We start from the raw sequence: 12,489 nt of genomic DNA, 5'->3' as shown, positions 1-12,489 counted from the left end.
TGTGTCTTACCTATTTAATTTTTTTCTATGTTTATTTTTTTCTATGTCTATTTTATTATTGTATTTTGCACAATCAATGCGGGCAAGACCACCCTCATTTCACTGTATGCCCTGGTATGTATGTGACAAATAAACCTCTTGATTCTTGATTCTATGCAACACTAACATTCATTGCACATTCACGTGCACACGCTCACTTCAAACACTCATCTTAACGTTCACTTTAGACACTTTTAACACAGTACACCATATTTTTGTATCTATTTATTACTCAAATATTTGTACTACACGTCTACACCCATACCTCACTTTTGCATAAAAAAATAAAGCTGCATTTTGTACTTCATTGTTTGCATTTTGTACTTCATTTTGTACTTTGTCTTTAGTTTGTATATTGTATATTTTGTATAGTGTTCGGTCTTTATTTGTTTTACTTTTTTTTTTTTTACTGTATGAAGCACAATCTCATGGGGCTCATACAGAACCAAGCATTTCACTGTAATGTACACGTACCTTATATACTGACAAATAAAACAAAACATGAACTTGTTTGTAGCCAGTTGTTTGGTTTCACTAGTTGTACCTCATCCCATTCTGCATTGTACTTTATTATTATATTGTAACTCAGTTACACATTTTTGTTCTACTCTGTATTGTATATTGTATATATGTATATTGAACACTTTTGTTTTGAACACTTTTGTTTACACTTGTTACGTACTTTTGACTTCTATTTTTTTTTTTTTTTACTTATCTATTTTATTTTTATCTAGCACACTCTCAGGAGCAGAACAGGAACAAGCATTTCATATAAAAGTATTCCGTATTTTTGTATGACAACTAATAAAGAAACCTGAACTTGAAGAAGGAAAACTCCACCCAACCGGGCTACTCTGTGTCTGAGAACACACGCTCCAAATCTGCACATGCGCAGTCTACACTTTACTCATGCATGGCTTTATTGACTGTCACTGTCATATCTCTGCGGGGGATTTTGACAAGGTATGGCAACACTTTATTAATAATGTCGTTACCGGTCTTTTAAATGGCATGTGTGGTGTTTATTCCTCTCTTATCTGTTCTCAGGACATAGAGGAAGTGATTGAAAATTCAAGAAAGGTACGCTATTTTTAGCTAACGTTAAGTAGCCTAATTAAGCTAACGCTTAGTGTTATTGTAATATTATGAATGAATGAAAACTTTATTTAACAGTTATGTTATTTTGTTTAATAGGCTGGACTCGTCGCACTTTTAGCTGTGGCGGAACATGCAGAAGAGTTTGAAAAGATCATACAGCTGTCGCAGAGGTTTGATTGATTGATTGAAAACTTTATTAATTAGCAGAATGGGTACAATAGTACAGCTCAATACTAACAACTGCTAAGAGGATGAAGACCAGACAAATACTTTCGTCTTGTTTACATCAGGCCCCCCCAGGTAATAGCCTTAAACAAATGCTTTAATGCTTATTATACTCATAACTTTTCACTAACTTCAACTTTTTGTTTGTTTACTTGCGTTTTCTCAGGTTTCCAGGGTTTATCTTCCCTTGCTTGGGAGTCCACCCTGTTCAAGGAACACCAGAGCAACAGAGGGGAGCCACTCTCCAGGTATACCCCCCAGTCACACTAGAATCCCTGTAGAATCACTGTGACGTATACACATCTGTAAATTGGCCATCGTTACATTCTCGACGAGAAATTAATTGGCTTACACTCATTTACAAAACCCTCCTTATTTGATACACTTGTTCAAATTGTCATCTACTCCCACCAGAGCTGCTCACCATATCTCTATAACACCAGAGCTGCTCACCATATCTCTATAACACCAGAGCTGCTCACCATATCTCTATAACACCAGAGCTGCTCACCATATCTCTACAACACCAGAGCTGCTCACCATATCTCTATAACACCAGAGCTGCTCACCATATCTCTATAACACCAGAGCTGCTCACCATATCTCTATAACACCAGAGCTGCTCACCATATCTCTATAACACCAGAGCTGCTCACCATATCTCTATAACACCAGAGCAGCTCACCATATCTCTACAACACCAGAGCTGCTCACCATATCTCTATAACACCGGAGCTGCTCACCATATCTCTATAACACCAGAGCTGCTCACCATATCTCTATAACACCAGAGCTGCTCACCATATCTCTATAACACCAGAGCTGCTCACCATATCTCTACAACACCAGAGCTGCTCACCATATCTCTATAACACCGGAGCTGCTCACCATATCTCTATAACACCAGAGCTGCTCACTATAGCTCTCTAGATGTTCCCTGTTAACACTTCCTTTGGTCAAACCTCCTTCCAGTTTGCGGCTCCCAGCAGTTGGAACGAGATGCAAAAGACTTTGAAAATGGACAAATTGATCCCCTTCACTACTTTGAAGGACTCTATCACAGAGTTGTTTACACACACCTGCAACTGTCACACAGCCTTTTAACTGTGATTAGTCTGTTCTGCTTCATGTATTTACATAGCTTGTAATTCTATTTGGATGTTTGTTCGGTGTGTGTTTTAATTATTCCCCTTACCTCTGTGATGTATAATAATAATAATAATACATTTTATTTGGAGGCGCCTTTCAAAACACCCAAGGTCACCTTACAGGGCATAACAACAGAACAGTCAAGAGTAAAACAATGACTGTATTGCCTGTCTCTTTTCTATTTTATTTGTATCTATTTATTTTTGTCCCCTTTCCCTGTTACCCATCGAGAGGCTTTTGTCCTCTCGCCAGGCCATCATTGTAAATAAGAATTATTTCTTAATTGACCTGCCTGGTTAAATAATAAATACATAAATTAAAACACTTGATTGGCCAAATGTACAATACGTACGATATAAGTATCACTCGCCATACATTTAGTAATTCTTATGAACACATTTTTCTAGCATTGTGATATACATAAAAGCATGTTGTGGCCGTAAGGGGAAACACCCTCTACAAACATACTGTAGACCAGGGTTTCTTAAACTGTGTTTCGGGACCAAAAAGTGGGTCATGGGCCTGTCTCAGGTGGGTTTCCACTATCCATATGTTGATGTGCTACTGTATATGGTTACAGGGTAAGACTAATTTACTGAGTTCGGGTCTTACAGTGTGATAGGAAATCTTAAAACCCACTTCTATTGACAAAAATTCTACTATGCAAATCTGTGTTTGGTTTACAGGAAATTAATTTATTATTACCAGTATTATAATTATTATTATAATAATAATCAATAATAATAAATAACCATTTTAATGCAGGATCTGGATGCTGCTTTGCCCATCATAGAGAAATACAAAGACCAGCTTGTGGCTATTGGAGAGGTAATTAAACGTTTTAAATATTTTTATTACAGATCAGCAATGCATTTACGAGACATTATGAGGCTCTTCCATCAGTTTTAATAGGCATGTCTTTCTTACGACCGACAGGTGGGCTTGGATTTCACCCCCAGATATGTCCATAATGACACTGATAAGGACGTCCAGCGGCAGGTGCTCATCCGTCAAGCGGAGATAGCCAAGCAGCTGGACCTCCCACTGTGAGTCATAACCATGTGAACTAAATGATGAATTGATTTGTTGTCAATGTTGTTGTTAAAAGAACACGCCAACATTTTGGAAAATTAGCTTACCGTCTTCTCCAGAGAGAGACAAGAAGATGGATAGTATACCAGTTTCCTCTCTGTGCGTTCAGTAGAAAGCTATCTGGCTGCACGTTAGCCTAGCTTAGCACAATGAATGGAAGCGGACATGGCCGGTTAGCCTAGGCATTGTCCAACTAACACCTCTCCCGAAGGCTAACCGGCCATGTCCGCTTCCATTCATTGTGCTAAGCTAGGCTAACGTGTAGCCAGATAGCTTTCTACTGAACGCACAGAGAGGAAACTGGTATCTATCTTCTTGTCTATCTTCTTGTAAATGTCTTAACCCAACCCCCTCCAATGTACAGTAAATGACCAAGTATGGTTTTGTCAATATTCCAATGTACAGTTTTGCTTGTACAGTTGTACAGTATCCCCCACCCACCCACTCAAATTAAAGCAAAACAATTGTGTGCAATTATTGGCGCAATGACCCAATACATGCAGTATGGTCAAAGTTGAAGTTTAGTCAGAATCTATGTTGGCAGTGAAAAGGTGGTATTGGTGCATCCCTGTGTTGTTGTTGTGATTGTGACACATTTTTATGTGTTAAATCATTAGAAATGTCCATTCAAGATCAGCAGGAAGACCCACTATCCACCTCTTGAAAGAGCAAGGTACTATATATTTATTCTTACCGTATATATATATATATCCACATCTGTCTGTACATACCGGCATATAATAATTTTTTACATATCTGTAGATACTATATCTATCACTGTACATATTAATACTACAATGTACATACATCATTAGCACTACTACTCAGTAGTACTAATTTATATATCTTATACACATTGTTTATTACTATTGCACTTTACTGTTACATTTGCACCCTGGTTGGATGCCAAACTTCTTTTCATTATGCTGCATAATGACAATACCGGTACATTTTAATCTAATCTAATCAAATCTAATAATTTTCACAGCTTTTCCGTGGATAGAATTCTCTCTGCTCTCTCTGGAAATGAACGCTATGCCTCTGACTTGTCACTAGGTGTCCAGAAAGCCCTGCTCCACGCGTTCGATGGGAAACCCTCCGTTGCCATGGAGGGCGTGAGGGCCGGCTATTTCTTCTCCATTCCACCATCTATAATAAGGAGCGAACAGGTACACAATTCCTTTCAGGTGTATGTTTTATTATTATTATTATTATTGTTTTTTTCAACCTTGGAAATAAGATAAGATATTCCTTTATTGATCCCCTTGGGGAAATTCAGGCATCATAGCAGCATGGGCAGGGTAGAAAGACATAAATACAGGCAATACAAATGATAGTACAGTAGAAAAGTAAAGATAGGCAGTGTAAACAATATAATTAACTCTGAATATATTTACTCTGAATATGTAGAATTCGTCATCATTTCCAGTGGCCAGTGGTCATCGTTTAGCATCATCATTAGAATGTTCAGCTCTCAAAATGTGACATTGATATCCGAAAGGGACAAAATACTTTTTGACGCCACGATTTATTGACTTAAACAAAATGTCTCAAACCTTCATTTAAACTCGAAAGGTAACTGAGGTGTCCCTCATTTATAGTCACGTCGAGTGTACATGCAGAAATAAGCAAATAAAAAGCATATAAAATCACACAGCATATAAAATCAATTAAAACAATAAGACAACAAGACTTGGTTGGAGATCAAGGTTTTAAACTCTGCAACAGAGCAGATCATCTCAAGCTTTAAGGACTGTTTGAGTTCATTCCATGAACTAGAGGGGCATCATAGCAAAAGGCAGATTTACCCTGTTCAGAGCAAACTCAGGGGACATTAAGGACCAGCCAGTCACTAGAACGGGTTCCATAGGTTCCAAAATTCCATTCCGATAATGATGTAGTATAAGGAGGTAGCTTACCAGTAAGGGCCTTAACAATGAACAAATACAGGTGTCTGTTGCTCCTCTCTGTCAGAGATCCATATTGATACACAGTACAACTCAAACCGCTTTCTTTCTAAAGACGGTTTCAGTGGAACAGCTTAGGCAACTTAGGCAGCTTACCCAGGTTTCTCTTGTCAGCTATTGTTATTAGCAAAACACACAGGAAATAAGCTTGGTGTCAATTTAGAATGTTTATGTTGTCAAGTTGAAACTTGAAACGCCAACACCAAACGCCAAATAAAATGACGGCAGTGCATTGTACAATGGAGCAGAGGCCTCACAGATTCCACAGTACAGTATGAAAGACACACGCGGTGCAATAACAACAGGACCTTACATCATCTACTGTATATATAGTGGTAGGTCAGAGCCTCCATAAATACAGTGCCCACGACATACAGTAGATAGTGGACTATTTATATCACTCTTCCCATAAACATTTGTGCTAGCCGTGTGGCTTACTGTATGTCGCTGTGAAGGAGAGACTTTGTCTCGTCTTCATTACATTTTTTATTGGAGAATAATAACAATTTATGTTAAAGACCCGGTTCACCCACCCACAATAAGAAAATACAAAAAACACATTTTCCCCTTTACCCGGAGTGCTATCCATCCTTCCAGATCGTTTTAGTGCGATTCACTTAGTTTTGGAGATATCTGCACGTAGAGATGTCTGCCGTCAGTGCCAATAAAATACCTTTGAAAAACAAAGCAATGTCTCTTTACAGAAATCCTGATCCACTTACTGGAGATAATCCACAGGCCTGGTTGTTGTGAGCGTATCTTTTTGTGTGCTTTGAGCCACAAACCTAGTGCCATTCAGCTCCATTGTACTGGAGTGACGGCAGATATCTCCAAAACTAAGTGAATCACACCGGAACGATCTGGATGGATAGAGATAACACTCCGGGTAAGGGGGAAAGTGTGTGTGTATGTGTGTGGGGGGGGGGGGGGGTGACCTGCCCCTTTAATCCTTTCACTACCACATGGTTAACCCTTTCACTGTGACAATACGGAAGGTTAACCCTTTCACTGCCACACGACAAAGGGTTAACCCTTTCACTACTAATCGTCTGTAGTGTGGTAGTGAAAGGTTAACATCTAATGTAGAATTTGTTCTTATTGGCTTGCCTGGATAAATAAAGGTTAAAGGAAAACTCCAACATTTTGGGAAATTAGCTTATTTGGCATCTACCCTGGAGTTAGACAAGAAGATACATACCCCTTTCTTCTCTGTGCATGCAGTAGGAGTAGGAAGATGCGCACCGTTAGCCTAGCTTAGCGTCAGTCACTGGAAGTAGGTTCCTCCATTAGCCTAGCTCCCAACGTCTTCCTACTCCTACTGCATGCACAGAGAATCTTCTTGTCTAACTCCAGGGTAGATGGCAAATAAGCTAATTTCTCAAAATGTTGGAGTTTTCCTTTAAATAAATAAAAAAAAATGTAGTGTGGTAGTGAAAGGGTTAATGTTTCTTTGTGTGTTTATGTGCTTTCCCACTAAGAAGCAAAAGCTTGTGAAACAGCTGCCGCTGGAGAACATCTGTCTGGAGACGGACTCGCCTGCTCTGGGTCCCGAGAAGCAGGTAACGTTCATAATCATAGACCAACGAGACCGCCCGCTCGCTGTTGGGGCCAAAACCTCGTAACTGCATGTTTCTTCTTTCTTGGCAGGTCTGTTATGTGCTCAGTGAGTTTGATCACCCCCAGGACCCATTTAGAACCTAATGTAAAACTAATCCAAGATATATAATAATAATAATAATAATAATAATAATAATAATAATAATAATAATAATAATAATAATAATAATAATATTCAATAATAATAATAATAATAATAATAATAATAATAATAATAATAATAATAATAATGGTTGTTAATCTCAAAATATGTTTCTCTTCATTCCTTAAAATGGACCTTACAGCAGCTGATTTACAAGGCTGAAGCTTATCTCTGCCTCATATCGGACAATTTTATTGACTAATCCCTGGTTATAAGCAACTTTTATTTTTGTCGTAATCATTTTGTATGCTGTTTTTTTACTTTTTTAGAAAAAAAATTGCTCAAATGTATTGTAGCGACCCTAGGGTCGGGGTCATTGGTCAGCCGGGCTGTCACTCTGCTCTCTACCAACCCGGGTTGGTGGAGGGAGGGCTGACCGACGGGGGGTTGGAGTTCAGTCTATGAATGTACTGCAGAGGTGTTGCACCCAGTCAATGTTCTAAGACCAAAAGAATGGTGATAGATAAACCAACCAAGTGAGAAACAACAACTGAGTTGGTGAGTCTTTAATAACAGACGCTACAGTATGAATATATTTGCATTGCATTCCAAGAGCTCCTCCTGCGTGATTTCATTAATTTGCAGACGGGCAATAATATGAGAAAAACGCATTTTCAGATGTGTCAATTAAATGGTCAACAACCTCTTGTTATTAGTTGACAAATAACTTCTTTAGGTGAGGACAAAATAAACAGGAGCCCTATTGACGTTCATCCACAATATATTCACAAATTAACTATATACGCTAGTACAATGTAGCTATTGTAATGGACCATTATTCAGAATCAGAATAGAATATAAATACTTTATTCATCCTGAGGGAAATTTGGCACTACAGATCGCTCACAGTAAACAGTAAACATTTAGGGAGACAAAACAAAAGTCACGAATAAGAATAACAATAAGCCTAAGAATAAAATACGGTCCAGGATATACATTTCCTATGTTACATTCTAATATAAAATATACAGTAAAAAATATACAGAAATATACAGTAAGTGTAAATTTGTACTATGTCGGTTTAAAAGTAAAGTAAAAGTCCAGGAAGATAGTACTTTCACCCTGTACTAAGTGATGCAGTGAGGCACAGTGATGCATTATAAAGTCTGATGGCTGTCGGAATGAAGGACTTCCTGTGCCGTTCAGTGCTACATCTTGGGAGTCGTAGTCTAGCACTGAACATGCTCCTTCTGTCAGCTTAGTCTGTGTATAGTGGGTGGGAGGGGTTGTCCCTGATGGCATGGAGCTTAGCAAGGCTCCTCCTCTCCGCCACCCTCGCTAGAGAGTCCTGCTCCACCCCTACCACGTTTCCTGACCACCTTATCCAGCCTGTTTGCGTCCCCCGCTCTCAGTCCGCTGCCCCAAGAAAGGTCTTTATTGCCAAGTAGTTTACACATACAAGGAATTTGATTTGGTCACTTGGTGCGACATTAACGGACAGACAATTTAAGGTAGAATAAAATAAAATGGAATATAAACTAAATTAAAATAGGAGTAAAATAAAATAAAATAGGCCAGGGCTGTACAATTGTGGACGAGTATATACACTAATTAGAATAAAAATAACAATACAGTGGGATGAAATATTTAACAGACTTCCTTCTAATGCTCATGCGTTTGTGCCTTGGGAAAAGAATGCTTTCACAAATTAGGCTTACGTTGAATCCATTCTGCTTTTTGAATCCCAAATACAATTACTCACTGCCACTTTATTTTATTTTACTATTTTACTACTGCTGCTAGGAAATATTTGCACTGAGTTCTTTTTAGCTCTTTTTTTATTTAATTCATAAATTAATTTCATTTGAGCTACTGTTTATATTGTACATAGTCTTGTGTATTGTATATATTGTGTCCTATATGTTACTTTGTGTTTTATATTGTCTAGATATTTTTATATACACAACGTGGGAATGGGGGAACGACATTTACATTTTCTGTATGCCTTGCACAAATGGAAAACTGACAATAAAGTTGACTTTGACTTTGAAATCACGTCAGGTGAGAAACGAGCCGAGGAACATCTCTGTCTGCGCTGAGTACATCAGCAAGATCAAAGGGGTGCCGCTGGAGACGGTGATGGAAGTGACGACACAGAACGCCCTGCGACTGTTCCCCAGGCTGAAGTCTGCCCTGCGGCCCTGAGCTCTGACCTCTGCCGCCTGCTGCCTGCTGCCTGCCTGCTTGTTTATATTGGATTATATACCATGGTATCACTTGAATACAAAAGTGGTAACCGTGACAATACATTAATTTTACCATGGCAGTATCATGGTAAATTATTTATATATTTCTTATTTTTTTTATTGAAATTAAAAGAGCCCCACTTGGTATTGCAATTAGTCAAAAAAAAATTGGTTTGATGTGGTTTGGGTTGGAGTTGATCGGGTACAGGGGGGGGGGGGTTGTTACTGCCCGCCACACCTCAGGCTCTGCCAAGAGAGGTCTGGAGAAATTCACAGTATAATAAGTTACTTATTTTATAGAATCCCCCACTGGCCAAGGGAGACATTCGGCTCACTAGCCTTTGATCCCCATCTGCGAGGAGAGGAGACCCGTTGACCCCTGGAGTGCTTTAGGTCGGAGACCGGATTCAAACCCCGGGTCTCCCACGTCGGAGGCAGAGTACCTACCGGTCAGTTCATAGGTATGTCACCATGAATTGAAAATGGGGGAACCCTGATGTAAACAAGACAAACGTCTTTCTCTGGTCTGCATCCCCTTAACAATTGTGTGTATTGCGCCGTACTGTATTGTACCCATTCTGCAATCTGTTAAATAAAGTTTTCATTCATTCATTCATTCATTCATTCATTCATTCAGCCAGAAGGGAACCTCCCAATGTCACCAAACCACCATGACTCTTTTTAATTTTTATAACGGGTCTCCCCATCGGAGAAATGAACCAATAACAGCATCTTTAATCGGATGCCAAAATTACCCAGACAGCCGGCCTTCAACAGCGAATGCCCCTAACTTACTGACGTCCTATTGCATGTCCGTCTCAGGCTGGTCTGGTTGGTTATGTGAAAGACTGTCCTACGGTTCATCCAACAGGATACACCTTTATTGTACATTTATTAATGAATAAATAAAAAATAATATGAATACAAATGAAAGGTATTAATGTCCTTTTAATGTCCAAATAATGTATTGTAATACAGATGAAATGTAAACCGATTGGGGCTTTGCTAGATTAGATTTATTGTTATTGCACAAGTACAAATACAGAGTACAACAAAATGAAGTTGGCATCTAACCAGAGTGCAAAGTAGTAGTAAAGTGCAATAGCAGTATACACATGTGAACATGTGTAGTTTAAATGACGAAGCTATGGAGTAAATATGATAAGCATGTATGTACAGTAGTATTATATACAGTGGTACAACTACGAATACACTATGGTAGTAAACCATACTAGCCAGTTAGATATTCCTTTTTTGATCCCCTTGGGGAAATTCAGACTTCAAAGCAGCATGGGGGAGGGGAGGTACAGGTATGGGCAGGGTAATAGTAGAAACACACGTAAATATAGACAATCAAATTTTATCTGAGATATAGATGTAAAAAATAAATGGTGTGTAAACAAAGGGGCAGATGAGGGTCTGTATCTGTACGCCCTATCAGTTATAAAATATGTTACAATAAATAGGTAATAAGACATTGTAATCTGAATCTATATACTATGGGTAAAAGTAAACGGTATACACAAGGTGCAGGTGAGGGTCTGTACGTCATGCGTAGGCTACATATATGCGTCATATATTTAACTAATAAGAGAAGGTATGGACATATATATAGATAAATGTATATACAATGTGGATATATACAGATATACACTAATGTAATTATGTGTATCATGTCAAAGCCACAAGAAATACTGAACATGTATAGTGAACCTCCAACCTGACTACCACCAAGTGTTTAGTTTTCAACACCTCCAAGCTTCTATCCCCAGGCCATCAGGCTGCTAAACGAACAATAAACACTATGCAACAACCATCAAATGCACACAGCACACACACCCACACGCACACACTCACTTAAACAAACAACACACTGCAGCACCCACTCTCCACACTTTAGATCACACAAACTCACTTTATATTTATTGATAAAGGATTTGCACTACAACTCGTACACCTACTGTAAATTGTACCTAAATTGCACCTCATCCTATTTCTGCCTTGCACTATATAGTATTGTATATTAGTACACTACACAGTATTGTATATTATATGGTAACTCAGTTACGTCTACTCTGCATCGAACATTGTACATATGTCTATACTGAACACTGTGACCTAATTTTTTTACTTCTAATTTACATGCTATACTGTGTTATTTTATTTCATACTTATCTTGTCTTGCACAGTCTCTGGAGCGTAACAGTAAGAAGCATTTTGTATAAAAGTATTCTGTACTTCTGTATGACAACTATTAAAGAAACTTGAGAACTTTTCAACACCTGAAATACCTTTTGATTCTCCAGAATCTCCACCTACACTGAAATAACATCTAATGTTAGGCTATTGTGTGTGTGTGTGAGTGAGTGAGTGAGTGAGTGACTGTGTGTGTAAGAGAGATAAGTGCTTACATTTGATTAGGTTTGATTGTTCTAACACTGGCTTTGGTAATGTAAATAAAGTCCACTTGAATTGAAAGAGAGTTGTAATGTATTGTACCCATTCTGCAATCTGTTAATACAATTTTCAAGCAATCAATCAATCAATCGTTTGAAAAGAGATAATCAGAGAAAGAGAAAGGGAGAGAGAGATAATGGGGGGGGGGGGGGGGGGGGCTCAAGAGAATGAACTTGCTTTGGTTAATCATGACTTCTTGTTTCCATTACCCATCCTTGACAGAAGGGGGGGTTGGGTCCAGAAACATTGATCGAAGAAGTTAGTTTGAAAGGTTGTACAAATAAGACAGGACGCCATATTGTTTCCTCTTTCTTTAGAACTGTGTTTTGGGCCACAGTGTAGCAACAGCGTCCTCCATACTTTTCCACGGTGAGATGCTCCAAATTCTAAGATTGGCTGCCAAATGAATCATAATAACGCATTTACATTCTGCATACTCTCTGGGTCACGTTGCTGCTGGTCCCAGGTCAGTTGTGTGGCGTGCGTCAAAATCAGAGAACCACGCCCCCCTCTGGCC

General features: G+C 38.7%; 1 protein-coding gene across 3 annotated transcripts; it reads left to right on the top strand.

Moving 5' to 3' along the window:
• Positions 1-948: 948 nt before the first annotated feature.
• Positions 949-10,417, top strand: LOC311225347 (putative deoxyribonuclease TATDN3; the record flags this gene model as incomplete). 3 transcript variants are annotated; one of them, XM_084310594.1, is made up of 10 exons in its annotated part: positions 949-1,002; positions 1,087-1,119; positions 1,234-1,307; positions 1,529-1,610; positions 3,277-3,339; positions 3,448-3,557; positions 4,221-4,276; positions 4,660-4,772; positions 7,049-7,129; positions 9,331-10,417. In XM_084310594.1, 10 exons carry the CDS (start codon positions 949-951, stop codon positions 9,472-9,474), a joined length of 810 nt encoding a protein of 269 aa, XP_084166720.1. In that variant the 3' UTR covers positions 9,475-10,417. The 3 variants fall into 3 exon arrangements, with proteins under 3 accessions (XP_084166720.1, XP_084166719.1, XP_084166718.1); XM_084310593.1 differs by having other exon boundaries at positions 949-1,119; positions 7,052-7,129; XM_084310592.1 differs by having other exon boundaries at positions 949-1,119.
• Positions 10,418-12,489: the final 2,072 nt, after the last annotated feature.

This window comes from Notolepis coatsorum (assembly GCF_963971535.1).
Source record: "Notolepis coatsorum genome assembly, chromosome: 3".
In the NCBI taxonomy this organism is placed as follows: domain Eukaryota; kingdom Metazoa; phylum Chordata; class Actinopteri; order Aulopiformes; family Paralepididae; genus Notolepis; species Notolepis coatsorum.
The sequence above is the reverse complement of the archived record's forward strand: the minus strand, read 5'-3'. Positions and strand labels throughout refer to the sequence as shown.